The sequence below is a fragment of the Astatotilapia calliptera genome, chromosome 12 (assembly GCF_900246225.1).
Source record: "Astatotilapia calliptera chromosome 12, fAstCal1.2, whole genome shotgun sequence".
NCBI lineage: Eukaryota > Metazoa > Chordata > Actinopteri > Cichliformes > Cichlidae > Astatotilapia > Astatotilapia calliptera.
In genome coordinates, this window is record NC_039313.1 from 37,821,739 (window position 1) to 37,849,319 (window position 27,581).

Here is a 27,581-nt window from a genome sequence, read left to right on the forward strand (position 1 = left end):
ATATATATATATATATATATGTGCGTGTGTGTGTATATAAATTTTGTTGCCATATTCAGGACAATCACAAATAGATACAAAATTGCCAATTTCTGCTCCCTTACTTTTAAGAAAGGGGAACACAGTCAGCAGAAGTGAACAGATGAAAATAAGATGCTTCTGTGTATTCGGACACTTCACTGATGTCAGTGGTTCATGGTGGTTATAATAATCATCGCAGCAGTGACAGCAATAAATGAAATAAGTCCAGATTAAAAGCAAGTTCTCAAACAAACACGAAATTGATTTAAGAATATCTCTTCAATAAATAAATTACATCAGACACAAACTGATTTAAATAAATAAATAAATACATGAATAAATAAATGTATTCATGTCCAATGAAGAAATGCTGAAGAACACCTAAAAGGAACCGATCTGTAACAAAAAGGCAACTAAAAACATGCATGCTCTACATTGTTCGTACAGTCGGTCCGTTTCACCGTCGTCACTTAGAAACAAGCAGCCACATTTAAGCAACATTTGTCACAAGCAAACGGTGGCTGACGCTGATACGTCTCTTCAACCAGCGAGGCAGGATGGAGGCTCTCTGTCAGGGTGGAAAACGACTCTCGGATTCTTTGGCTTACGGGGAGCTTTTGTCTTTTATTACCTACTGTATGTACTGTAGAATCAAACACTGTAGTAGTTATCGCTTCAGCGGTCCACAGCCCTGGTCAGTGTTATGCTGCTCACGTTACAGTTTACAGCTGATGTCGACTGGGTCAGCGGGGTTTGGTTAGGGTCGGCATACCTACACCTGTCTGCTTCTGCTCCTGTCTTTAGGAGGGGACCCGCGGGATTCCCAGTTACTGATGTCATGGTTACCAGTGTCATTTTACAAACACAACCAGTGGCCAGAAGAAGGCAGCTTAGAGCCCAGTTTGGACTGAAAATGTGAAACCTCATTCATGCTGTTTGTTTTTACAGCAAATGATTTCTCTGACTGTGGCTTAGTGGCAACATTTCTCACCAATGAGACTTTGTTTCTACTGGACATTGTTCTAATAGTTTAAAGTAGTTTTGAATAGTTTCTCTGATTTGAACACCAACAGCAACCCACCTGCATTCACTGCCTGAAAGTAACCTGGCTTTAGCAAACTGCACACAATAAATAAGTAGCTTCAGTGAGCTCAATTTCAAATTCAGACACTAAACGTGACACTCAAAGTTCAGGAAGTCAAACCCCTTTACTGAACTTGTAATTCACTTCTATTCACCATTTCAGACACGAGCATCATATCGTCAGCAGACTCTCTCAGCGTGTCTCCTCCAGGCCTGTAAACTACACCTGTGTGCAAAAACTGTAGAAAGGAGCACAAAACCAAATGGACACACCGGAGTGCAAACCCCCCAATCAAACCAAACGTGAACAGATGTGACTGTTTGTTTGTGGTTTCTTATTACTTTAGTTTTCAGGAGTGGTGACTTTATTCCGAAATGATGGGTCGCTCCAAGTCCACAACGAACACTTGACACACACAAAGGAGAAAAAGAGAGATGTTCCCATCCCTGTCGTCACTGACTGAACTGGTCTTGTTTTTTCCAGCTGGCATGTGGTGTATGGTGCGATGACATATGGCTTTCCCGAAACAAAGAAAACTGAAGCGCCAAATACTTGTGAGAAAAAGAACGAATAAAGCGTTTATATTACACCAACTGATGGGTTCAGTCTGAGATGTCACTCCTCGTGGTGTTGAGGACTTACACTCACTGCTTTCACCATATACAGGATGTTTACGGCGTGTGACCGCGTATGTAAGTTCCAACAGCTAAAACACATCAATCTTTCCATTTCTCTTATTTCCCGTGTTGCATCTGCCCGTCACTCGCTTCAGTATCCATTAAGTCAACACTATCAGAGTCTTTGAAGATGCGCTCTTCTCTGTAGACAACAGCCAGGAAAAAAACTTGCTCTGAGACGAGATGTTACATCAAACTCTTTGCTCCAGCATCTCCTCAGATACCATCCCATTATCGTCCCGGTCTGGCACGTACCATCGTCTGAGTTCCTTCCTCTCTGTCCAGCTGTGGGTCAGTCTACTCAATGGAGTGGTGTGGAGGAAGACGGGCTGGGTGTAGGGTCAGGTAATGAGCAACAGTGTTACAAGAGGAGCAGTTAGCATTTAGTATAAGAGTGAGAAAAACAGGAAGTATGGTGGTCTGTCAGTCATGGGCCTTATTCGATGACCATGCAGTGAGGCAGGTGCTGCGAGTAGTATTTGAAGAGCTCAGCAGTTGCTCCGGGGCAGTTAGTCAACTCCAGCTCTTCCAGCTCGTGTAGCTGGATGAGGCCTGACAGACCAGTGGTGGTCAGCAGGGGGCAGCCTAGGAGAACAAAGCAGAAGAACACTTCAGCTGTGGGCTTGCTAAAGAAAAGCACTGATCGCTTCTCTCCGGTGATTAATATTTATTCCATAAAAAGCCTGTCAGTAGTGAAAATGATGATATTTTCTAATGGCTTGTTATGTCACAGCGACAGCACACAGCCTACATTTACGATCACATAATCATACAGATGCTCAAAATGTGGAATCAGGAACAACATACAGACAAAAGAGCAGAGGAGCACACTGCACGTGTGCACTGGCTGCACACTCCTATTCTGTTAAAGGATATTTCCTCATTTAGTCCTTTGGTTATTCTGGTAAATGGTAAATGGCCTGTATTTGTATAGCTTTACTCGTCCTTAAGGACCCCAAAGCGCTTTACACATCCAGTCATCCACCCATTCACACACACATTCACACACTGGTGATGGCAGCTACATTCTGGTGGAATAATAAACGACAGATGCTTAACACATCGAGGTTGGTTGAGTTGTTATAATATTGAAGCTAGTCCTTTAGATCTCCGTTTTTATTAAGTGGTAACAGGACTCCCACATGCCCTCCCAGGGACTGTAACTCCCAGAGAGGACATTTGGATTCTTAGTCTAGAAGAGTGGAACAGCTGTACACCAGTTACTCCTGCAAGAGTGCCGCTAACATACAGATGCTTTCATGTCTGTGTGCTGCAGATGACAAACTTCACGACTTCTTTGCAACTAAGTTCTTGAAATATGTGACCCCTGCATATATTTCATTTCAGAAGACTCTGTAGCAAACAAAACCGAGTATTGCACTCAACTTAACTAGCTGTGTGATTCTGCACCTTTTTTAATATTACAGTGTCAGTCAAAACACTTGACACATTCAGACACTTTGGACTGGCACCGTCGTTGTTCAGCCGGCCGGCCACATCCAATCCTATTGGCTGCCCCTGGCCAGCCTGTGTGAGGTCAGCAGGAAATTAGCATAATAATGAGACATCATGCATTTTGACCCATTTCAGTGTATAAATACTCTTTGATAAACTCTCCATCACAGAATAGCTAACTGTTGTTCTGGGAGAGCAGAAAAGTGCTGTATAAGCACCTGTGCATTCACCATCCACTGCCCACACACGATTTCAGATGGAGCTGCTCGATGTTTCTTGTCTGATGAAGAGCAGGTGTGTTTGAAATGTCACCAGATGAAACCATAAAGGAATCTGGAGGCCTGCAGTGTGCCATGGTTAATCCTTTTTTATTTGGAAATCAGTGCCTTCTGTTTTTATTTCCATATATTATATTACAAACAGGGTTGTACGCTGAAAGCATGTCACTAACTCAGATACAACAGACCCACATTATAAAGGACTTTATTTGGGGAAAGATGGATCAAGATGATCATACCTGCAAGAGACAGTAGGCGAAGACTTCTCATGCCAAATAAATGCTGCAGTCCAAAATCTTGCACCTGCAACAACGACAAATGACATTCAAAATTCCAGAACTGCTTAGCCTGGATATAATATGTTAGAAGTAAGATCTGTATGGTGTCAGCTACAGTCTGTTCCTATAGCTGCACTGCAGCATGTACAGATGCTGTATCTTTAACGCTGCCTTGTTTTTTCTTTTTTTAAATTACAATTCCAATAAATGTCATGTTTTTGTTACCTGACAGCACCAGCGCAGATAGAGACTTCTTAATGATGACATGGTAGACAGGTATCCCAGGCCTGTGTCTGTGATCCGTACACACCTAAAATCACACACAATCAGCAACATTACACCTTCATCTAATGACGCCACGTTTGAGTGGAGGACTGTGTGTAGACGTGGTTACACAGGACTTTCTTATTACAGCGTGCTCTCAGAGAGCAGATCATGACATTTATTTTTGATGTTGACGAGGTTGTAAAAGAGGTCAGAAAGAAGCGTTTGTATTCATGCTATTTGCCAAACAAAGGAAACCTGGCAGAATTTAAAGAAGCAAAACTCTATCTGTCAAATCCATCGAATTTAGAAACAAAACACTGAATTCTGACTGTGATTCAGGCAGTGAGAGCTGATGCTTGATTGTATGTTTGCTTGTCTTTTTGTCTTTGAGTCCCTGCCTACCAGTATGGAAGGAGACAGTCTCAGAGGTCACAGGTGAGACTGAAGTCGGAAGACTGATGTCATGGTTTTCAAAAATCTAGTCAGCTAGGGATCGGGATGGAGATACATCTGCTTTCTCAAAACAGCAGTAAACACACTTCCTAACCCTGGCTGACTGTTTCACTGACGCGATGTAAACAGAAGCACTTATCAGTTACAACTGGAGGCATTCGTTGCTGAGATGTGAAATACTTTTTCAGTTTGAGATGATGTGTCTCAGTAATTCACTATGAGAACTGGGAAAGTCACTAGGGATGGATTTACATCCTTTTTGTTGTCATGCTGTTTCGAGGAAGTTGGAGGTGCAGCAGGATGTTATGGAAGAGATGCAATTGTAGGACATCAAACCGAAAATCTATATCTGCAAAAGTCTGCGAAGTATTTTATCTTTGGTACGGTATCTGGCATATACGGATATTGTAAGTTAGAAAACACAGCCAAGGAGTGGAATGATGGGCCAGCTGGAGAACACACAGGACAGTCTGAGACTGTGACGAAGAGCTGAGTGTGTGGTCCAGAATGGTTACATTTAAATAAATACATTTTATTACAGAGATTAGAGCATGCTGCAGGCATTAAAAGTACTTGTGGCAGGGCGCGGTCTGCGGTGCCGTTGCAGGGAAGGTGGACGCACCTGCACGGCATCCGCAATCATGACCCCGCCGGCTTCAGAATGGGAAAGAGGGTCTGTGTTGTGTTTGTTGCTGTCAGTGTGTGTGGCTAGTGGCGGGAAAGCTGCAGCCAACTGTGTGTAAACAGCAACCGAAGTAAAAGGAGACTGTTAAAGAATGCTGAACCATGGTTGTGCTGCAGTGGTTTGTATCATATCTATCTAATAGACTCCAGTTTGTGCATGTAAATGGAGAGTCCTCTTCACACACTGAGGTTAATTATGGAGTTCCACAGGGTTCAGTGCTAGGACCAATTCTGTTTACATTATACATGCTTCCCTTAGGCAGCATCATTAGAAGACATAGCATACATTTACACTGCTATGCTGATGACACCCAGCTCTATCTGTCCATGAAGCCAGATAACACACACCAATGAGTTAAACTGCAGGAATGTCTTAAAGACATAAAGACCTGGATGGCTGCTAACTTTCTGCTTCTTAATTCAGATCAAACTGAGGTTATTGTACTCGGCCCTGAAAAGCTTAGAAATATGGTCTCTAAGCAGCTTGCATTCTGGAAACAGACACCATGTCTTCTTGACAGAGCATATAGTTAGAGCCTGAATCTTCCCTTAGATTGGCTTCCTGTGATTCACTTAGCATTTCTCCTTCTCTTACTATCTTTTCACTCACTGTCTGTTTTTACACCTCTCTGCATTTAGTTATACATTATAATTCATCTCTGGCTCTCTTCCACAGTGTGTTATTTATCCCATCTTCCTCCAGTCACACCCAACTGGCCCCGCCCCTCCCCGAGCCTGGTTCTGCTGGAGGTTTCTTCCTGGTAAAAGGGAGTTTTTTCTTCCCAGTGTCGCCAAAGTGCTGCTCATAGAGGGTTGTCTGACTGTTGGTGTCATTTGTATTATTGTAGGGTCTTACCTAATAATAGTGAGGAGAATGTTGATTCTATACAAATAAGATTGAATTGAATTTAAATTAGAAAATAACAAGTGAGCTTACATGAAGTGTCAAGCCCCACAGCACAAACACATTAGTACCCCAATGACATAATCAAGCTCACACTGGTGACCTGTCCAGCCTATACAGCTGGGATAGGCTCTGGCCCCCTGCCATCCTGAGTCAGAACATTGATGGAATCCAAATGTACTTCCTGTGTTACTGAAGTTTAGTTTTCACTGAAATTGTGTTATATTTAATATTATTTATCTAACTACAGCAGGCTATGATACAACAGCAACAACATGTTGTCATTGTTACATGAATAATGAATGAGTAAAGGTGTTTACACACTGAGCATGTTGGGGGAAAGTGAGAAGAACTTCTGATTTTTCAGAGGCAAACTTTCAGTGCGTTGTGTACACACACACTGAAAGTGTTCTTACAAATCGTCATCCTCAAAAACACACTGTGAAAAAAACAAAGTTGACATTAGGCGATGATGAGCTGTGTTTCTGAATAAGAAAAGGAAGAGAGTGAGATTCTCGGTTCATCCATTTCCCAGGAAAGGCGGCAGCGGGGAGGATTTCACGGTTTGATCCAGGAGTGGAAGCTGCTTCACGACTGCGTTTGTGCATATTTCAGGATGTGAGTGGGGTAGTGTGAGCTCTTGTTGGGAGAGTTGGGACCACATCTGAGGAGGCAGAGAAATCATTTCAGAGAGCCGACTGACCCGGAGCAGCATCTACCTGCGTGTCTGACGTAAAATAGGATTACTGTTTCCATATAGTACCAATGTGTGTTTTAAATTACAAGTGCACTTGTTGCCCAATCAGATTGTTCAGATATGCTTATAGTTCTAAAAAATGAAAGCTGCAGATTCAGTGTGAGTGGCTTTATTATAGATAGATTTTATGCGTGTAGTGTGTAAAGGCCTTAAATGAAAATGTTTCTTCCTGTCCCAGAACATTACTGCACTCGACAAACGCTCCTCACACTGACAGCAGAGGAGCTCAGTGCCTTGCCATGGACACTAACATGTGGCGCATAGGTGCTGCCTTCAAATGTGAGGACTGAAATAGACACTTAAATATTAGAAAATCACTTGATGCACACTAAATCCTCACTGTGTTAAAGATAAATTGGCCAAGTCTACAAGTTCTTGCACCAATAAAACACCAGCTGCAACTCAGGCTGTAGAGCAGGTTGTCCACTATTCAGCTCTCACAGACAGCAGGCCCTCCATGTATTAAAGTGACCTTAAGCAAAATAAGTTCATGCTGGCTGCAGATTAGCACTGCTAGATGGATGAGAACACAGCACACACCTCCACATCTGTAACCTTTGCCCAGTAAACATTTTATCCCTAACCTTAATACCTGCATGAGCATGAGTTGTATCTTTATTGCCACTGAAGCGGATTAATTATCGTAACTTCCTTTTGTATGAATATGACCTGATTACAGACTCCGTCTACGTGCGCAGGACGGCAAAGAACACTCACCTGTCCAGCACCAGTTCTTCCAGCTTGTGCAGGTCGCAGGCAATGTACTCCAGAGCCATGTCCGTGATCCGAGGGCACCAAGACAAGTCCAGGCTGCGGAGCTTGCGCAGGTTCTCAGCGACCAGCTCAACACCATCATCTGTGATCTTGGAGCAGCCAGAGAGACTGAGAGAAGTCAGGTTTGGCAGGCTATGGACCATGTTTACCACACCATGGTTGGTGATCTCCCAGCACGAGTGAAGCCGCAGAGTGTGGGTGGTGTAGCCCTGTGGAGGAATTTTACTTTTTTAATTATGTCAGTAACTAGTAAGGAATTAAGAAAGATGAAGCCAAAAAAGTTGTTTGGATTCTAAGAAGTCCAATATAGAAAAAAGCTTGAGTACAGCTAAACTAGGCAGCACTTTATATCATTATTATTTTAACTTCCTACCTGCTTGGCAGTAAAGTAGGCCATGGCTGTGTCAGTGACATGGTAAGCCTGCAGGGTCAACTCTGACAAGTTGGGCAGGAGCTGTGAGATAGCAGCAATGGCATCATCCGCCACATTGATGCAGTCACTGACGCTGAGGGACGTGAGCCGAGCGTTGAGGCTCGACCAGAGGCCAGCCTCTGTGAAATCGTTGCAGCCTGACAGTTCGAGATGCATCAGGCCCTGCATTTGCTCCAACATAACCTGAAACACAAGAAATAACATGTGAAATGTAATTATACCCACAGACACTGTAAAGTCTCCTGAGCCAGTGCTGGACAGCAAACATTGGACAACATATTATCTAAAAAAATGAATGAATGAAATCATTGTATGAGGCTACAGAGCGAGGAGAGAAAGTCCTGAGGTCATCACTATCAGACGTAGTGTCTGACATGCAATAAACCCACAGGTTTTATGGTGAGCTCACTGACACCAGCAGTCATGCAAATCTTTCAGTTCATTTTATATATTTATACAGCGCCAAATGGCAACAACAGATGCCTCAAGGCTCTTATTATAAGGTAAAGACCTGCAATAATACAATCTACATCTGTGCTCAGATTAATGAGATGGATGAAAAGAAACTCAAGCCCACAATCTTTCATTCTCAATATACCATGTGTTAGAAAGCTGTGATTGCTATTACTGACACACTGCCACAGTGGGGACTAGCTAATCAATAAGAGTGATCAGGAGAACCATAAATTCTGATCTAAAAGCCAGTTTTAAAAGATCTAGTAATCATCCAATCACTGTGGGGTCCTCCCACAGGACAGTGAAAGGTGTGAATGTGAGTGTGTATGGTTAGCCCTGCGTTAGCCCCACGCGTTAGCCCCACGCGTTAGCTGGCACAGGCTCCAGCACAAACCTAAGCTGACCATGAAGTGATCAGCTGTCTACTTTCTGTGTTCAGAAACCTAAACTGGCACTCTGTCAGCAGGACAAAGACCGTCGATCAATCAAGCTTCAGTGATCAAGGTGACAAATCAGCTGTCTGAGCTAACACATATACGCAAATACAACTGAAACATTTTTATGCAAAATCCATCATTGCTCTCATTACTGACACATCAGTCCCATGTTTCATGCAACAGTTGTCACTGGTTATATGTCCTTTTATTTTCCGCAGAAAGAGTCTAATTCACAGACTTTTATAATATTGTTGCTGCATTAGTGTCATCAGCAGTGATGCCTTAAATATCAGGGCTGAAACTGATTTAAAGACAGAAACAGTTTGGGTAAAAGTACAACAGCTGCCAGTTATTTAAAATCTCTGTTTTGCTGGTTACATGTCACCAGTTTGTCTCAGCAAAATACACGTTCTACTGTTCACTGTGATAAAAACTCACGAGGTTTGTGTCAGGGAAAGTGAGCCAAAGGTGGTTTCTCTGTGCTTCACGCTGTGCTTCAGAAATGAGAACAATGAATGAATGAAAGTAATGTGCGTGCTAACAGGTGAAACCAGGTGTCTGGAAACAAAAACTGTATTCATCTTCAAATAAGGGTGCAGTATGAACTAAAAGAGGAGAAGAAAAAGCAGTTCATAAAGATCAAACACAAATGCAATTTAAGACACGGGGAAGTAGAATCTACATTCTTAATGGCTCGATCCACAAATAGTGATAATAAATTGGTACATCAATGGTGGTGCTTTCATTGCTGATGAAACTGCGAGGAAGAGCTTTTGCAGGTATGGCTTGGACTGAACGTTTTATTCCAAACACACTGCAACTTACCTCCAAACCAGCATCTGTGATTGTGGACCTCTTGAGGCTGACTGACCGAACACCCTTCTTGGACAGCGGGTAGTTGTCAATGAACTCACAAATGTCAAGGTCTGAAACACCGACTAAACAGAACGACTGAAATCCACGCAGAGCAAAGGCCTGGAGGCTGACAAACTCCTTCTCCCCATTGGGCAGTAAGGTGTACAGCTCTTTAGCATGCAAGATGGGTGTCACTCCTTCCCAGAACTTAGGCTGGTACAGCACCTTGCGCCACGTCTTGCACACCTGCGCCAGTACACATTTCTCCGCTGTGGTGAAGTACCAAAGCAGCCGGTTGAGCAGCTTCTCATCCAGAACGAGCTGGCGCTCCAGCAGTACAGGTTTGGGCAGGGTGAGAGGAGGAAGCTGGCAAAGAGATGGTTTCAGACCCACCAGAGGTTTCCCAGGCTCAGAGGGCAGGAGAGGAGCTGCAGCGTGGGGCATACCTGGACCATCCAGGTGGTGATGGTGATAGGATAGAGAAGATGGTGGAGGAGGAAGGATGGAGGGTACAGAGGAGGACTGACACAGGCGGTTCTTGGCGGCAGGCGTCCCCTTGGTGATGCTGGCACTGCCCAGGCCGTTGGGCTGGCTGGGAGGCAGCTTCACCATCCCGTTACGAGTCACACAGGAGGACTTCAGTTCACTCGGTGTGGACATGTTCAACATTGGGAATCTGGTGAAAGAAAGCAAATGCAAAGAGCGCCGTTAAACACTGAAAGACAAAACTGGAGACAAATTTACAGAGGAATGAAAAATTACTATTCTAACACATTTCTGTGGAAAATATTATGAATTTAGATTTAAACAATTTGCTGATTTGCAGGACTAACACATCTGAGGTCATTTTAAACTATTCAAACTGATATTGCAGATTTATAATTTCTTTAAATCTCTGCTTTCATGGGCGCCGGTTTAGCTTCCTGGAATGAGCAGACGACCACACGCTGCACAGCTGAGCCCGCGGCCTGCACGTCTTCCCCTCTTTCTTTCCCGTCAGTCTTCACTATCCCTATCAGAAATATGGCTACTTTCATTAGACCACTGTGAGCAGATCTGATGCTGTTTGTCTAAATATATTGTTTCATTTATTGTGCTTCCAGCTGGGCCTTCCAGGAAGAGCAGAGGTGCTGAGGCGTGCGAGGGACAGGTGTGTTTCCTTTGGCGTCGTGCTCTTGATCTAAGCCAGTAACTACAGCTATACTCCTAAACATTCGTTTCATACAAATTATAGTAGCTACCATAAAAGTTAACCAAACTGCGTCCACTGTGAAAACTCTGACATCTTATTTGAAAGCTATTCTACCCACATGATGTTGTAAATTTTCATAAACAGAAGCTTGTTGTGTCCAATATTTTGAATTTGCTGTGTGTTTAAAATGGCACACATTCTGTATGTAGGAGTCATGTAGAATTCTTTACAAGTCCTGTTTGCTGGAAACAGAGCTGCTTCACCTTCAAAGTAAAGGCTGTGCCTTTAGCAGCAGCTGAATAACAAAGTCCTTCTGTTGGTCCAGGCTAGGGTTGCCAACTCCCTGAAAAATAAATAAGGGACACCTCGTGGCCAGGGCCGGGCAACCCAGTTGTCTTCACCCTTCCCAGTGTGGTGAATTTTCTAGCTCTTTTTTTGTGTGTGAAATTATTTTTTTAACCATTTGACTTGAAGTTGATTTAAGTAGATGCATATTCTATTCTTTGTGATATGAACACATGGGAAACAAATGATCATTTAGCCATTTATTTTTAGCTCAAAATGACAACATTAACACATAAAACAGGTCTCTTTCTTAAACAGAAGCCTGTCATGCTTAACTTTTGAGAATATAAGTAAATCTTTCTTTAAAAGAACTCTGTCCTGCTTAACTTAAAATAATAGAAAACAATAGAAAGAAAAATATTCTTGTAACAGTGCACATATAGTGCATTTAGTACAATTGGCTTCAGTTGAGGTATTATTTCAGCTTTTCTAATGCTAATCAGCTGCTCCTGTTTGTAAACCCGCTTGTTCCCATGATTACGCATCATAACTCATCATCATTATTCATCTATGTATTACTTTTATGTATTAGTCATCTATTTGTTGTAATCATCTATCCTTGCAGTTGTTTATTACACAAAATAAATTATATTATCACACTTCTGGCCACATAGCGCTGATATTCACTGCACATGCCCATATTAACTTTTTCCAGCCAGGTGTTTTCCTTTTCCCATTCTTCCCTTTCTCTGAGGGGAACAAACATTGCTGCTCTAATGCTGGGCTCACACTGTGCGGTTTTTGGCCCATTTTGAGCCGATTTTTGAGTGATCGGACCGATTTTGGCCTTCATCGTGCGTCGTGTAGTATACGTGGGGTAACGAGAAGTGATTAACACCTCACGACCAGCTCCCGATCATCAATCGCTCGTGAGGGCGGAGCAGCACGGCTGTGCAGCGTGTGATCTGGACACAAGCGATGGAGGCACAACTTGTAGAACTTTGGAAAGCTCATCCGAGCCTTTTCGATGTGGCATCACAAAATTATCACGACCACAACAACCGTGAAAATAGTTGGATCTACACTGCTGCTCAATCACAGCTGCCTGATCATGTTTTTCATTAGCAATTTAGCAAAGTTGATGGTGGTGGTGTGTCTGTGTGAGTGAGAGACGGAGAGAGCGAGCGACAGATTTTCTGTTATAACCTTCATTTTATGGAGGCACAGTGTGAGCACTCAGGTCGCATCAGAGCATCGGGCGGTATAGTGTGAGACCTGCATCGTGACCTACCAACTGCGAGTCAATCGTGCAGTTTGAGCAGGAGCTGAATAACGTGACTGAAAAAATCGCACAGTGTTTGCCCAGCTTTAGGTGTACTGTCGTCCGAGACTTGCACCGCAGTGTCGGCGTTTGTTTCCCTGTTGGCCATGCTTCTTGTTGTGGTCATCTGTTGTCTTCCGGTATTTTCTCCGCAAGCGACCTTTCCTCGACCAATGAGATGAGCGGTAATCTGAATTGTCATAAGTGTGCTGTCAGCTCATTGGTCACAAAGCAGGAGAGGGGCTGGGAATTATGTTTTCAAACAAAGTGTTAATTCCATAAACATTTATAGACTACTTTTGATTCTCACTGTATTACGGGACAAAGTGCGTCCCTTATTAGCTCAATACGGGACGTGTTCTTTTGTTTCTAAATACGGGACGATTCCGTATTTTAAGGGACGGTTGGCAACCCTAGTCCAGGCAGCAGGCCCCTACGTCTCCCCAGCCTCCTCCTCTGGCTCCTCTGGCAGGACATCATAACATAATCTCAGCATCTACCCTGGTCTTCCCGTCTGTTGTGTCCATCTGGGGGCACTGTAGTTAGACACCTTTACTTCACTGGCTCCTTTCAGTGTGTCTCTGTATCTGGGAGAGCTCAGAAACCAGAGGCCTATATCTGTCATCTCATTCTTTCAGTCAGTACCCACAACATTTGAAGAGCTAAATCCACAGCTTTGTTCTCTGTTCACCATGACAGGCTGGTCCACAGCGCTCCTCACTCCTTCCCTCACTGCTTAAGAAGACCCAGAGATAATCCCACAAGTATCGCTGCCCAGTCCATACTGCACTAGAAGCTCGTGGCCTTTCTGTGGGCGGAGGGTCCACAGGAGGATTGACACATGTAGCTGTCCCCAAGACCAGGCTCCAGGGTGGGGCCTGGATAACCTGGATCCAGGTGAGTTAACATGTTTCAGTGTGATTCACACTTTGCTGGCCAGGACCAGTCTGCCATCAGAGAACCTACCAGGGCTGGTATTACTGTAACATCTGTTATTGGAGGTAAGTCAACTGTAGCTCAGGAGGTCAGGCTGGTCATCTACTAATCAGAGGGTTGCTGGTTCAAACCCCATCTGCTGCCAGTCTGTAGTCTTGTGTGAGATAGTAACCCTCATGTTGCATCGTTTGGAATGTGTTAGGTAGCCCTGACCCCGTTATTTGAACACTCGGTCTTCTTGCTAACGTTAAAAGAACCTGACATGATATCGAAGTAAAAGACAGCACAGTGTAAAGGAGTGAGGCCTGTTCTGTGTGCCCTCCCTGTATCAGTAGCATGAAAGCTCAAACCACTCAGTTATATAACATGGTGACTGTGGTGCTCAGACGCACAGCACTATCTCCCTGTCCAATTCTATTAACACAGCTAGATGTGATGCTATATGCTATATGTGCATGTATGCACAACAAAGGCACTTTTCAGTATGAACACATTGTGCATTTTCTCACTTTCATGTCTTGTCAGCTCCTCAGCAGACTGGCACTGCCTCTGCAGTAGCATAAACAAGGTTCATCCATTACATAATACGCCAGTGTTGTCAGCAACTGTGGCTACAGCGAGCACAATGAAATGTTTCAGAAAGCAAACACTTCAGAGTAACGTCAGGAGAACCCATCAGAGCAAAGACAGCTGGAACAGTCCCTCTGATATCACAGATGCAAAGTTTACCATAAAGACTACACAGATAACACAAAGTGATGCTACACACAGTCTGCTGTGCCACGTAGCAGCAGTGCTAAACACAATTTAGCTGATTCACATGAAATAGCCAAGTCTGTGTAAAAAAACCGAGATTTTTGGCCCCGAGGGTTCACAGAGGGTTCTTTAATTATCGGGGGCTTCTCTGTGTTATTGGAGTTTTTACAATATTAAATGTTTTTAAGGTGACTGTTGTCACAGTTTGGTGCTATTTAAATGAAACTGAACTGAATTAAATTGTCTTGATTTTTGTCCCATATTACAGGCTTCTCTTTCTTTAAGCACTAAATCAGAATCAGAACAGGAAATGATGCGGGTTACAGTTGCTCCAAGACAGTAACTGTAACAGACTATTTAAATAACACATTGTTACAGATGTAACAAGTTTAAGGAAAAGAACTAATACAGGGAAACCACTCAATGAAATCCAACATTCCCGAGTAGAGGAAACACATGTACACATACAATATTGTCATTAGCAGGAAATATCAGTAGTCTGTTCCCTCACATGTGATTCTTACTCAGCATTATGAACTGTGGGTGCAGCTGTGGAGTGTCAGAGTCTGTTTCCCACAGTGCTAGCTGATTAAAAAAATAATAGTTCATGAAATATTGTATATTTGAAACAACTGCAAAGAGTTTGTGTGAAATAATTCAGGCAATCTATAAAGCACTTTTAAGTAGAGATGGACCGATCCGATATTACGTATCGGTATCGGTCCGATACTGACCTAAATTACTGGATCGGATATCGGAGAAAAATAAAAAATGTAATCCGATCCATTAAATATCACGAAAGCACCTCACAAAACTTGCAACACGCCGTAACTCACCTCAGAACGTTAGCACGTCGGAGCAGTATGCATCACGTGATAGAGCGGCTGTGGCATGCAGGACCTGTCGGTGGTCTGGATAGCATGTGGAGCTTCGCTAGCAACCTGGCATTTCATCTCCGACAAAGTTATCCCGAGAGAAGTAAAGCAAGTGTGTAAGTCCATCTCTGAATGTTTGTAAAGCATTCCTGCGTTAAGCTTACCAAATGATATATGGAGCGACTGCCTCCTCTTGCTGCTACTTCAATCATGAAACTGCTTAATGATCAGCTGATCGGCTTTTCTGTGGCGAGTCCGTGTCTCTGGTTTGTTTTTGGCCCACTTTGCACCAGAAAGAGGAAACCATCGGCTGAACAACAGCAGCACGTTTAAGCTTGATAAGCTGTTGTTAGAATTTATTTATTATTACTTTCTACTCGAGGATCTTTTTCTTATCCGAATCTTACACCCAAAGTTTTAATTTGATGTAAAATGTATAGAAGTCAATTACTGTATATAGTGACTATTAAGTCTAATATATATACCCTAGTAAGCTATAGTACTTTTTCCTTTGGGAAGGTACCATCTGTGCAGTCTGCAATTTTGTTGAAGAAAGATGTTGAATCTATTTAATATTTCTTGAAAAATAATTGATTTCTGTGCATTTTTTTTCACACTGCATCAAATTAAGGTTGATTACGTCGATTAAGCATCATGAGGTGGAGCGTGAGGGGTGGTTCCCTATTTTTTATTTATTTATTTTTGTTGTTGCTGGGAGTTGGAACCCTATTAGTTAGGTTGCTTAATATTTACGCTAAGTACTCTTTAAAATACCAGAATAGGGAGGATGGTGTAGGTTTAAGTTTATTAGATTGATCAGTATTGCTGAACTATGAAATATTTTTTTTGCATACAGGTATAACAGAATAGCTTTAGTGTAGTTGTTGTTTTAAACTTGAGTATGAACTTATACAAAATGCAGCAAGATATTAAAAAAAAAAACAGTTTTGTTGATTAAAAAACACTATATCGGATTCATATCGGTATCGGCAGATATCCAAATTTATGATATCGGTATCAGTATCGGACATAAAAAAGCAGCTGTTTGATTTTGTGATATATAAATAAAATTGACGTGAGCAGTGGTTAGCCTGTTATCCATCAGTTAGCCGGGGCCTTTCTGTGTGGGTTCTCCTGTTAGCCTTGCACACACTGATCTGTCCGGGGTCTACCCGACCCTCCACCCTGTCACCACTGATACAGGCCCATCAGTTTAGAAAGTGATGGATGGCATTCATGCAAAAACACAGAATAAAATAAATGTCTTTAACCCAAATTGTGGAGTAGTATTAAAAGCAGGGGTGATACAAAGGCATCCAATCAGCAAGCCAGACAGAGCACATAAAGACTGGGCAAGAAGGAAACCAGAAAGCCAAACTACACTGTAAATAAAAATATTAATACATGACAAAATGACTGGGAATAAGGCACAAATATCAGTTTCAGGCTGACCGCCTGTTGCTGCATTTCTTAGAGGGTCCTGCTGCTATCTCTATTTTTCCTTTAAAGAATAAATCTATGTGCCAAGCATATACTCCATGAGGTACACCCGCTCATCTGCTTACTAACACATATATCTAATAAGTCAGTCACCTAGCAACAAGTCAGTGCACTTAGACAAGGTCGAGGTGACCTGGTGAAGTTCAAGCTGAGGACCAGAATGGTGATGATTTGAGTGAATGTGGTTGGCTGGTGTTTGAGAAACATACATGACGTCACAGAGATGGTCTGAAAAAGAGAAAATATCCAGTGCTGTGGCTCTCTGGGAGAAAAGGTCTCGTTGATGTCAAAGGTCAGAGTACAACTGCTAGCATGCCACTCCTATCAGCTAAGACCAGGATGCTACAGGTCAGTAATCTGAGACTGTCCGTGATACCCACACGACCACAGCAGGAGCTGAGACGTGCTGCTTAACTCTGAACACTATAAGGACTCCCCTGAGCCACAGGAGAGGCTAAATGCACCTGCACACATGTGTATGTATGCACTGTGACTTTAACTAGAAAGGCTTTAAGAAATTCAAAGAGCTGAAGGAAAGTAGTGCAAAATTTAGATTCGAATAAGGCTTTGGTTGTATGACAGTGTGTACTGTCTTAGTGTGTTTTTGTTATGTTTGTTTGTTGTTAGACATTAAAATAAATCTAGATATTTCAGTCCCTGGTTGTTGTGTTGACACATCTCTATAACATCGCATGGCGATGGGGGGCAAGACTCGAATGGACCAGACCCCCGAGTACATGGGGGGGTCGCACTCCTCAGCCTCTCTGGGAAGGACTATGCCAGAATACTGGGAAGGAGAACTTGTCCATAAGTCGAACCTCAGATACGTCCGTGTTGTGGGACACTGGACCAACTCTCTGTCCTCTCAAGGAGATTTGAGGGTGCGTGGGATTTTGCCCAACCAGTCTGCATGTGCTTTTTGGACTTGGAGAAGGCATTTGACCACAGTGCTTTGCGAGTATGGGGTCTGTGGCCCATTGCTACAAGCTGTACGTTCCCTATACAACAATTTGAGAAGCTTGAAATCAGTCAAACTCATGGTGGCAGCTGGACTCTGCCATTGCTGCTCTTTGTCACTGATCCTGTTCATAATTTTAGAAGAATTAGAAGGTGCAGGAAGGCTTTACTTTGGTGGCCAGGATTTCTTTGCAAGTGATGTGGTTCTGTTGGCTACATGGGGTGGTGGCCGAGTTCGCTCTGGATTGAGGCCACGACTGCAGTGATGCAGATGCTGCATGTCCTTTATGGTAAAGAGAGAGCTGAGCATGGCAGCAAAGCTCTGCCCTCACCCATGGTCACAAGCTCTGGGTAGTGACTGAGAGAACGAGATCCCAGATATAAGTGGCAGAAAAAAGGGTGGCCGGCCTCCCCCTCAGAGATAGGAGAAGTTCCTTCATTCGAGACGGGCTCAGAGTAGAGTCGCTACTCTCCAAGGATGCCTCCTGGGTGAGGCGCTCTGGGTGAGGCGCTCTGGGTGAGGCGCTCTGGGTGAGGCGCTCTGGGCATGTCCCCCTGGGAGGAGGCCCCGGAAGAAGTAGAAGGAAATGGATGGATAATAATAATAAGCAACAAATATAAAACTTTACAGCAGTTTTACAAATGAGAGATTTTTATCCACCGAGGGACTGATAATAATTTTAATGAGACTTTACAGAAAGTAAAATGACTTCAAATAAATGTTACTGTTATTAATTTAATTGGCTACCTGTGCAGCTCCACCACGCTGTTGTAGAAAGAAGTTCATCTTGCTTGCTTATTTTCAGTTAAAATATCCTGTAGCAGCAAAAAGGAAGTGCTGAAATTAACTAAGTGAATATAATATTGTTAAATATTCTTCTGGAAACAAAGGCCCTGCGTTAACATTAGTTATATCTGTTATATCCCAGTGATTCTGGTAACTTCAGTCTATTTATTACTGCCATACAACAACTTTTTACATTTTTTTCACAAATGTAAAAAGTCCATCACAATGTTTGACTTTTTTCCTTTATGATACTTTTTTGAGGTGCGGAGCTGTTTGTTTGTTGGAAATATCTGTTATAAATCATTTTGACACCCACTGTAAACTTCACTGTCAGTCAAAATATTGTTTATGCCTATCTTTGAGTATCACTATAGGGAATATATAATCATTTACTTTTCACTAACAGGGTTTGATGATCCCTTCTGACTCAGCTAGCCTGAAATACCCAAATCTGACCCGAAGCCCTTTTTATATTCATCTGCTTTACCACAGTGGAAACTATCACAACATCACAAATAAACAACTGGATAATATTGTCCTGAGCGAGGCACAGGGGACAATCATGTTTGATGCTAGTTTTTTATTTTTTAATAAAAACAAACCAACTGTGTGCTTTTAAATGAAGCCACAGGTCCAGACCAGATCAGCTTTATTTATACAGCACGTTAACATGAAACCAGGCTTCACAAAGTGCTGTACATATACAAACAGGATAAAGAAAAATAAAATCAAACACGTTGAAACAAAGTCAGTCGACTCCTTAAAGAGTGCCAAAGGCCTGCCTAACATGCACGGTCACCTCTAAAGTTATACTTAGTTTCTGGTGCCGAGCTGCTGATTGGCCGACCTAAGCTAGCGGGCAGGTGTGTATATGTTCAAACACTTCCTGACAGAGACCCTAACCCGCTCACAGGGCTAATCTTAAGGCTGTTCTGTTTAAAAAGGGATTAATAATAAATATTACCTAATGTCATGAATATCTCTGCTGAAGATGTTATAAAATACAAGATATGATTTAACAATCGTTCTTATATTTCCGTACATGTCATTTTAGTTGTGAATCTTTTGCATTTTTCATACTGATTTTCTGTGCTGTAGTGAAAACAATCCACAGAGGTCAATGTTATCTAATTGTATTATAAGGAACCAACAGGGAATGAAGGGGAGAGGACAGACGGCTCTGAGAGGGAGAGCATGCCTGACTTACAGACTACTTTATGATATATTCAAAAAGTTCAAACCATGTTTCAACAAGTCTATCAGAGCTGTCCATACAACACGTTAAACTTTGTTATTGAAGTTTTACTTCAATATTAAATATGATCAGTTTCTCTTTATTAGTCTATGTGGAAGTCTTTTAAGGGTGTTGTCATTACAATATTCCTTAAAAGCCTTTACTTGTCCCAGCTATCTTCCAATTAATCAAAGATGCATTTCGGCTGCTGTCAATCAGCTACAGAAATCTACACGAGTACAGGCGACGGGCGATCGTCTTACGGCCTCTAACTGTGAACATGTCTCTGCTGCGGTGAGGTCCTGTTAGGCCTCGATGCAGGATTCAATACCATTAATGACTAAAACAAACTGCTGTTATTAAAGGAAATTCATTGCACTGATAAATTCCAGTGTATTCATGTAAATGAGTCCACGAGGTTCTGTACTTGGACCGATACGTTTGACATGATATATTCCTCTCTCAGGACGTATTTTTCAAAAACACTGCTGATGATCAGAGGCTCAAAACCAACTAGAGAAAAGGTTGATTCTGTTCATCTGGACGTGGCGTTTTCAGTGAGCTTTGATCAATGGTCATGAGAGTTATATTAATGATGAAGGGACTGACCTCCCAGCCCATTGTTCCTTCAGTGGGCTGGTTTCAGTCATCATGCAAATGTCCTGTTTATAAGACTGAAACCTGCAGTCAGCTGAGACTGAAGACGTCACCTGATGATGACGAAACGTTTCTCCCACTGAAAACATCCAGATGAACTGAATCAACTTTTTTTGCTTACCTGCATGATTGAGCGTGCACCAAGACAACTAGAGAAACTATCAAAACTTCTAAATATTTTTGTTTTCATTTCTTATTCTTACACTTTATTTTTTTTTAATTTATACAGCTGAATCCTTTAAGATGCTCTGCTAAACCTTTACTGCAGCCACTGTCAGCCACTTGTTTGTGGTCTCTCTCCTTCAGTTTGCCAAAATATCCTTGGGTAAGAGACTGAACCTCATATTTGCTCTCTGGGCAAACTGCATCCCTGGAGTATGAATGACTGTGAATGTTAGATAGAAAGCACTTAGGTGTAGAAAAAAGTGCTTGTGCAAATGAGGGAATGGCGCTTGTTGTATAAAGAGTGCTCAGACAGAGTAGAAAAGCACTATATAAGAACCAATCCATTTACCATGGATTGGTTCTTATATGCAGAGTCACCGATGACTCTGTTGGGTAGAGCCAACAGAGTCATCAATGAAATGAATTATCTGAGATTAACCACATTTTTTGGAAAGCTGAGTTGAATTTCATATGCCACACCCAGGCCTGACCTTCTGTCAGACCTGCTGAATCAAGAAATCACTTAAATACAACCTGCCTGAACAGTAAAGTAGGTCACTGACATCTGTAAGTCTGGAAAGAGTTATAAAACCATTGTAAGGCTTTAGTAAACCACATGGAGAAAACCTGGAACAGTGATGAACCTTTCCACAAATGGCCAGACTAACAAAACCAGTCCAAGGCCGCATCAAGAAATCACACAAGAAGTCCTAAAAAAGCCCAGATCAACATCTAAAGGACTGCAGGCCTCACTCGTCTTAGTTAAGGTCCGAGGATAATATTTTAGCCCAAAGCACAAAGACGACCAAAAACGGTTACAAAGGTTCATCTTAGATTTGCCAAAGAAAAAAAGACTTTAGGGAAAATATTCAGTGAAACTGAACTTTTTGGAAGGTTTGAGTCTTATTACATCTGGTGTAAAATTCACACAGTATTTCATAAAAAGAACATCATGCCAACAGTGGTAGTGTGATGGTCTGGGGCTGGAGCGCTAGCTGCAACTGATGGAGTGGTCTCGTCAAAGACTTAAATCTGATCGAGATGTCAAAGCATCTCAGGCTGTTCGTGCGAGAAAACCCTCCAATGCGGCTGATCAAAGTCGCATGTTTCATTTAATCATGTTATCTCTGTCTAATATTAAAATTTGTTTGATGACATGAAACATGGCAGTGTGACAAACATGCAAAAAGAAAAGTTCAGGAAGGGGCAAAGACTTTTTCACAGAACTGTAGCCATGTACACCTCAGAATCCATCGTGCTATTTCTATCAGTACTCATCAATAAACACCGGTGACCCAGGTCCACTGAAGTGTTAGATGCTTTTTCTATCCTGGCATTCCTGCACTGACAGTGGTTTGCATCGTGTTGTAAGCCTTTCATTCATGCAGACATGTCTTGATTGTAGACTTTGATGGTGACATGGATCAGTGCTACTGGCTGGGATTTTGTAAAGACAGTTTTCTTATCCAAGGGAAGAAGTGTGAGATCATTCACTTTGATTATCTTCTGTGGTCTTTGTGCATTTCTTTTTCTTAAGACTGTGTCAGATTGGTGACCTGGCATGAATTTCTCTAACAGTTTTGGTTGGTATTTCTTGTGATGGCCTTCTTAGCACTGACGTCTCTTTTCACCACATATTGAGAGCTTTGGTGAACAGCTATAAAATATGAGTTCAGCATCTTCTCTCTCCACTCTGCGTTGTGTCCTCATCTCTCTATCTCTCGCTTTCCTCTGAGCTGCCAACTGGTCAGAGTAGATAGCTGTTCACCTTTTAATATGAAGAGAAGGAAACAGATGTGCTAATTCTGCTTTGGATCAAAAAGCTACGATATAAAAGAATACACATGATCATATTCAAAGGCAGATGGTCTATGAATGGCTTAAGACCTTTCATCACCATGTAAATATGTATGTTTGCATTTCTCTCATGTTCATATATATAGACTAATGCAATACTTTTGTTATGAAGGATGTTATTATCAAAAACTCTGGTAAAAGCACTACAATCTGAAAGTTGTGACAACATGGGCAGCCAGAAGACCAATGCAGGCAAAAGAGGTGCAGCACAGAGACAGCGGACCACCAAAGGGTCGGACGTTTTTTAGGTAGAATGGGGCTCAAGAAGAGCCAGCCGTTTGCTGCATGCACTTGGAAAAGAGACGCCAGAAATAAAGATCAAACTGGAAAAAACACCAAAAAGTGATGGCAGAGAGTATTCAATCACATTCAACAGCTGCATGTAAAAGCCTGGGATGTATAAAGAGAAATGGTAAAATGGCCTGTATTTATATAGCGCTTTACTGAAGTCATGGTGGGAAGTTCCCGATGCGGCATGAGCCAATAGCAGCATTTTTAGATCAACTAAGAGACGGCGTGTTGGAGCAGGACAGGAGCCGGCTGAAAACTCTGCTGCCCGTTGCGCGTTTGTGAACTCTAGAAACTATAAGTACAAGCTTCTAAGAGCTCTGTTTGGGTAATATAGTAATAACATATATATTCTGGTGGGGCGCACCCACTCAGGAGAGTTTATGTGAGGAGAATGATTTGACATTCAATTCTAGAAGCCAATGAATTGAAGAAGGGGTTGACTTTTCCTCGAGCTACATGATGACAAACCTGCCATCAGCATTTGGGGTTTTTTGTCTGCTTGCTTTTAAATGAATAGAAAAATGATACATGCAGGGTCAAAACTATGCATAAAGTACACAATCGGCACTTTTCTAATTATTCTAAATATTCTTAACTATTTAAACATCTTTCAGTATCCTGCTCTGTCTGCACACCACAACCTGAGTTTGCCAGGTATCTGTTCTTTAATTTTAATAACGGTACAGTACTCTGTTTTGGTAACTATTGTCCATGATGTAAATATGTAAAGACTGTGTGTGCTTCTGTTCTGTGTCCTGTTCTGTTTGTTTACGTGTGTTTTTTGCTGCTGTTACAACCAAATTTCCCCCGGTGGGACAGTTAGAGGATTCTTCTATTCTAAAGCACAACTTAGATCTGGTCAAATGTCCCTTTGGTAAGTTTCCCTCTAAATACATTTTCAGTAGCCGAGTTTTTGGATATGTTAGTTCAGTTTAAATGATTGTAATCCCTGCACAGACTTGATTTTTTTAAGTACTGTTGGGTTTAGTTTTTTTAACCTTTATTACGACAGAATAGTTGAGAGTGGACAGGAAAGGAAAACTCGGGTCTCTGCTGTACCTTTGTGGCATATAGCTCGCTTGCTCAACCTTGTGAGCTACACAACCAGTTTCATTTTGGAAAGGTTATTCCACAACTTTAGCGTGCCTTGCTCCACAGCAGGTGTTTCTGCCTTGCTGATGCATGTATCATGCCTAGCAGCCGGTACAGTTTTCTCCAGGTTGAACGACTCACCTCGACTCCTTCAAACATTCTCACCATAAAGCTTCCCTTCAAAAATGACGTTTCTTTGTTCACATGATCACCTATAAACTTTATAAAGTGTCAGTTTTAGATGGTAGCCTCTCATTTAATGGTGATGTAAAACTTGGACAGTGGAAAGTGACACATGTTTCCAGTTCATGCCTGGCATGTGCAGACTGGTTTCTGGGCTGGATCTGAACCAGCATCTTCTCCACTGAGGCTGACAGTTTGGGCCTTTGTCCAGTGGCTCCTCCAACTCTTTAATAGCAGCTTCACACTGAGACCGTGCTGACCTGAGTAAACCTACAATTCTGTTTTTCACATTTGTTCATGCAGAGAAAAGTAAGAGAACTTCACCAGGAGGCAGACATTGTAGAATCAGTGCCACTAAATTCTTATTGCATGTTGATTTTTGTATATCTTTGGCCTTGTGTTCCTTTATGGGAAAAGAAAACCAAATAATTACCATTTTTAAGCGCTGTCTAAAGTGTGTGCTGAGCATTCACTGTAGAAAAAGAACAACTCAAAGACCAATATAGCCAAAACATTTCTATCAATGATGAGCGTAACTTAACAAAACTACTGTTTTGTGTTGCTATGTGCGAATGAAGTCATGTGACACATCAGGAGTGACCCCTGCCTGAACAGCAGAATCCCTCCCAGTGAAGCCTGCAATGGTTTAGTTGTTGTCAGATTAAAGGAAAGGAGCGCCAGCCTGAAACGGGCTGTATATCACTACATGTAATATATCACTATTTGCCATCTCGAAACAACCTGTTTTCTGGTGAACCCTCATGATACCACTGATGGTTTTATTCGATAACATACACAAGTGAAAAACTTGCATGGGTGTGGATTTGAAAGGATGTGGCCCTTTACCAAGAATGACCTAACAACCATCCTGAACTGCATTATTAAAAGATGTCCCACACATTTAAATTCGAAGCGAGCTCTTGGTAGCAGGCTTTCCTAACATACTGCTTTTTCTCAATTTGACCTACTTAAGGAGCCTTTAAAATATGAAGCGCAGAAACGCGTAGCGGGCCCACAGAGAATGAAGAAGAGCTGACAGAGCATCATGGGTGGAACCGGGAACAACAGCAACACAAAGGAAACATTGCAGTCCAAATGGATTCCTAAAGCCTGTTTCACTGTTAAACAAACAAGAACGAAAGAGCGTGCGTCATTGACAGACGTTGACGTCATTGTGTTTGTTAACAATACGCAGCTCGATGCGGTTGATCAGCTCCGGCTCCTGAAGGCCTCACGGTGCACACAAAGAACTAAAACATCCACCGCCATTCACCCACATCACCCTCTTCCTGCAGTCTCCTCTTTCTCGCTGTGCGCGGAGGAGCTGCGGCGTGGATGCTGCTGCCATAAAGTAACGCCATCCATCCATCCCCGCCACACACACCTACACCCTGCGATCACGGACACATTTCCCTCGGCCGGCCCTTTCCGCAGTTTACCTTGTAGATGAAAAATCACTCGGGCATTAATCCATGATCAGCACGTCGCTGTCGCTGCCTCGATCACGGTTCTTCCACCGGTGCGGCGCAGAATGGGCGAAATAAATAATTATTACGAGCTGGTCCTGCGTCCAATCGCCGAGCTAAAGATGCGCCATAGACAGAAAACCACATTCGGCTCCTCTGCAAAGTCGTTCGCATCCAAGCGCAAGAGCTTGTCTATTGTGTTTTCGATCGCCGAGTCCTACAGTGGCCCTTTCTGTCTCGTAATTTCTCCTCCACACACACATGCACACACGCAGAGCGGAGAGGCTCAGTCTCATTTAAAGAGATAGGCGAGGGCAGCTGGAGCAGCGGCGTGCACAGAGCCACCGTGTCTGCTTCTTATGTAACCCGAGGAGCAGCAGCTTCTGCATGCTGCACACCCCGAAAACCAAACACCAACAGCTGCTTTACCTGTGCCCGTGTGTGTATGTGACTGCTACCTGAAGCAACAGCGCACGTCATTCTCCACTCGTGACAGACAGCAAACTTCACTGAACCCCCATTACTGTGGAGGACACACAAAACTGTGTGTAGGCCGCTCATATGATGCAGAAGTTGGAGCAACATTAAACAATTTGCTCATGAATAAAGAAGCGAGTTATTTAACTCTTCACCAACTGGGTGACTCCGCATGCTCCGACTATTACAGCATTTGTAAACATGCTCTGTGAAAAACTGGTGTTTGACCTTAAGAAAGAGTTCAGGCTGCCACAGTTATCCAGATGTAAGGTCAGCAGCATATGCAGATTCTCGTTTTGCAGTCTTCTGGTCACCGATTTTGGGAAATGCACTGATCCTTGGAAGTTTTTACTTTATGCACTGAGGGATGTACTAAAACGATTATCTTCAAAGACAGCACGGACAGGGGGTGAAGAAGAAAAACAGAAGAGGGATGCTAAAAAGTGGCAGACATATGCAGTCCTACTTTTAAACTTGATTCTTTTAAAACTCTTTGTTACTATAGCAACACAGTCTTAGTTCAAAGGAAAACTACTTGAAAAGTAAGCCAACAGAGCGGGGACAATACACCTTCATTAGAAGTTATAATAAAATGTAGCAAGAAAGGTGCACAGCTTATCTGACCAATGGGCAAACTCCTGCCCATAGCATCGATCGTTGTGTCATTTCTATGATATTATGATTTATTCCTTAATATTCCAGCACACTTGCTGCACAAATTAGCAGGCGGCAAAAACTGACTCTTCTACTTGCCACATTGTTCTCCATCACCTCAAACAATATGCAACACATTTAAAGCAGTTATTTTCCTCCTGCCTGTCCTGCCTTAGATATTGTCATACTATACCACATATAATGTAATAACTTAAATAACACAAATATAACTGAATAAATAACAGGACAAGATAAAGAAGAAAACATACACAAAATTAGATGATCTTTAATAAAACGATGGTTAAAAAAGTCTGTAGGATTTTATTTGCTCTCTCACATTTCAAAATGACATGACTGTGCAGTATGACAGTAATCTCTCAGTGTTACACATTCCCACAAACTCACACTGAAAGACTATTTGCACACACAGTATGAAGAATGATAAATAATCTTTGTAGCTTCTAAAGAAATAAAAAGTCTGTCTTTGTTGTCATTCAGCTGGTATCAGACGAATTCAACACAGGAATGGAGTACCAAGGAGATCCTGACGTGAATCCTGATGTGAAGAACAGCCAGGCAGTCAATGAAGACTATAAACACTCTGGTTATACCAGAGGCCACCTCGCCCCCAGTGGTCACCAACAGACAGAAGAAGCCAAAAAGGCTACCTTCACCCTGACAAATATTGTTCCTCAAATGAAAAAGTTCAATAACGGTCCCTGGAAAAATCAGGAAGAAAGGATGGCAGAAAGACTTAAAGTCTGCACATCAAAAATGTATGTTATCACTGGAGTCATGCCTTATGAGAAAGATGAACCCAAGATCAATAACAGGGTGACTGTTCCTGAGTACTTTTGGACTGCTTACTGCTGCCCAACGTTCACAGCTGGACTGCAGGAGTACTTTCCTACTTTTGCTGCAGTGGGAAGAAATGATCCCAACAGTAAAGATGACATTGTGAAAAAAAACACAGAAGATGGCCATGATGTGATGGAGATGTCCTTGGAGGACCTGGAGGAGATCCTGCAAAAAAGGCTAAAGATGCCTAAAATGAGTCTCTTTAAAAATGAATGTAAGGAATAA

At 42.4% G+C, this 27,581-nt stretch overlaps 2 protein-coding genes across 3 annotated transcripts; one reads left to right on the plus strand and one right to left on the minus strand.

The window, feature by feature from the left end:
* On the minus strand, positions 1-25,790 carry fbxl16 (F-box and leucine-rich repeat protein 16). 2 transcript variants are annotated; one of them, XM_026186290.1, is made up of 7 exons: positions 25,341-25,787; positions 9,784-10,489; positions 8,006-8,248; positions 7,576-7,841; positions 4,019-4,103; positions 3,755-3,818; positions 1-2,367 (listed from the first exon to the last, which is right to left on the minus strand). In XM_026186290.1, the coding sequence occupies exons 2-7, from the start codon at positions 10,480-10,482 to the stop codon at positions 2,219-2,221; spliced, it is 1,506 nt and encodes a 501-aa protein (XP_026042075.1). In that variant the 5' UTR covers positions 10,483-10,489; positions 25,341-25,787; the 3' UTR covers positions 1-2,218. The 2 variants fall into 2 exon arrangements, with proteins under 2 accessions (XP_026042075.1, XP_026042076.1); XM_026186291.1 differs by lacking the exons at positions 1-2,367; positions 3,755-3,818; positions 4,019-4,103 and adding an exon at positions 5,955-6,765 and having other exon boundaries at positions 25,341-25,790.
* On the plus strand, positions 17,377-27,581 carry LOC113034060 (endonuclease domain-containing 1 protein-like). Its single transcript, XM_026188354.1, has 2 exons — positions 17,377-17,559; positions 26,997-27,581. Exons 1-2 carry the CDS (start codon positions 17,377-17,379, stop codon positions 27,579-27,581), a joined length of 768 nt encoding a protein of 255 aa, XP_026044139.1.